The sequence below is a fragment of the Xenia sp. Carnegie-2017 genome, unplaced genomic scaffold (assembly GCF_021976095.1).
Source record: "Xenia sp. Carnegie-2017 unplaced genomic scaffold, XeniaSp_v1 HiC_scaffold_20, whole genome shotgun sequence".
Taxonomy (NCBI): Eukaryota; Metazoa; Cnidaria; class Anthozoa; order Malacalcyonacea; family Xeniidae; genus Xenia; species Xenia sp. Carnegie-2017.
Window position 1 is genome coordinate 14193373 of NW_025813483.1, and position 1905 is coordinate 14195277.

The 1905-nt window shown below is 42.0% G+C and overlaps 1 protein-coding gene across 1 annotated transcript; it reads right to left on the reverse strand.

The window, feature by feature from the left end:
- Positions 1-189: 189 nt before the first annotated feature.
- On the reverse strand, positions 190-1734 carry LOC124441744. Its single transcript, XM_046992211.1, has 2 exons — positions 1640-1734; positions 190-1516 (listed from the first exon to the last, which is right to left on the reverse strand). Exons 1-2 carry the CDS (start codon positions 1732-1734, stop codon positions 190-192), a joined length of 1422 nt encoding a protein of 473 aa, XP_046848167.1.
- Between the last annotated feature and the right edge of the window lie 171 nt (positions 1735-1905).

Here is a 1905-nt window from a genome sequence, read left to right on the forward strand (position 1 = left end):
ATCACTCGAAAGGTATAAAATTTGCGGAGGCACAGATGAAGCTTCACGTCAGAATGTGTTACATTATCTTCTTCTTTTGAACGGTTGATGGTCGTCAGCCAATGCTTACATTCTTGACTATTTTTTTCTTTGAAACCACGATACTTTGAAAAACATTTTTCTTTTCTCCCGTGTCATGGTCACCTTTGGTCACCTTTCTCCGCTTTGTCCTGCTCGGGTAGCGGGTCTTTGCCGGAGACCCAGTTCTATGAGACTTCTCCAGGCTGCTCTGTCCTGGGTATCCTCTTCTTTGACACCACATAGCTGCATGTCTCTCCTGATGGTATCCTTCCACCGATGCTTTGGGCGTCCTCGTTTCCGTCTCCCCTCCATTTGCATCTCATAAACTCTCCGAATGTCTACATCTTCTTCACGCCGGCACACATGTCCGAACCACTGCAGTCTTTTTCTTCTCATCAATTTCAGTATACTCATGACATTCGCTTCTTCTCTTATGCTTTCATTTGTTCTGTGCTCCTCCAGGCTGACTCCAAGACAATAGCGTATCATTCTCATCTCGCATACACTGATCTTCTCTGCTAGGTAGTCTGTAACAGACCATGTTTCATTCCCATACAGAAGCACTGGGCGTATCACCGTTTTGTAGATGAGGATCTTCAGTTTCTTCGGCATCTTCTTATCACAGAGCACTCCCGTTAACTCTCTCCATTTATTCCATGCCCGGCTAATCCGTAGTTCAACCTCGGTCTTGCAACCGCCATCCTGATGGATGGTGGTCCCGAGGTACTTAAATGTCTCGCACTTTGGTAGATCTGTATTTCCGGGTCCAGCATATTCTCTTAGCTTGATGTTTCCTATGCAGCCACTCGGTGGGAGGTACTCCGTCTTGGCTCTACTAACTTTCAAGCCAACATCTTCTAATATTCTTCTCCACTCTTCTAGTCTTCCTTCCAGATGTTCTCTCTTCTCATCACACAAGACCAAATCATCTGCAAACATCATACTCCAAGGTGTGTCTTCTGTCGTGTCATCCGAGATTACATCCATAATGATAATAAAGAGTAGGGGGCTTAGTGCCGAGCCTTGATGTAACCCGACCTCTACTTGAATTTTCTCAGTCTCACCAACGTTCGTTGCGACACTAGTGGTAGAGCGCTTATACATATCTTTGATGGTTTCAATATAGGCCTCCGGGACTTGACGCTTCCTTAGACAGTACCATATTAGCTCCCTCGGGATTGTATCATATGCCTTTTCAAGGTCCACGAAAACCATATGTAGCTCTTTGTTGAATTCTCTATACTTCTCTTGCAGCATCCGCAGACAGAACATCGGCTCAGTGGTTGATTTTCCGCGTTGGAATCCATATTGGTTGTCCTTTATCTTCACTATTTCCTTTATCTTCACTATTGGTTGTCCTTTATCTTCATACGTACCATAAAGAAATTTTTGAGCAGGACAAGGTTGACCAAGATATTGACTGCATGTTTGGCATATCCACAGGTGTAAATCCGATCTAAATATAGAAAGTCAACTTATATAATGCTAGTCATCAGTACATGCGACAAAGATTCCTATTTTAAAATGATCTGAATACAAATGTGATCAAATCATCAATTTCCATCAACTTGCTATTTACATTGATGAAAAGTCTATTCTATGTGTGATTATGTCAGGATTAAGCAAAGAAAACTTAACGATAACTGCATTGTTGATATCTGTGGTGCCCAGCATTAACGAGAGACAAAGTTAACTAAACAGTAGGCACGAATAGTTATCAACTTAGTACCAAGGACTTTGACACAGATGATGGAGTTTGAACGGTAACCAAGTTTCAAAGGGATTATCATAGCATCGGATTTTTCAAGCTATTTTACTTGAATAGTGGATTAAAGCAGAAAATAA

Bases quoted from the DNA above. Each gene is read 5' to 3' on its own strand.
- LOC124441744 (XM_046992211.1), bottom strand. From the start codon at position 1,734: ATGCTGGGCACCACAGATATCAACAATGCAGTTATCGTTAAGTTTTCT. The intron at 1,517-1,639 runs GTAAATAGCAAG...TTCTATATTTAG, and splicing joins AGAATAGACTTTTCATCAAT to ATCGGATTTACACCTGTGGA.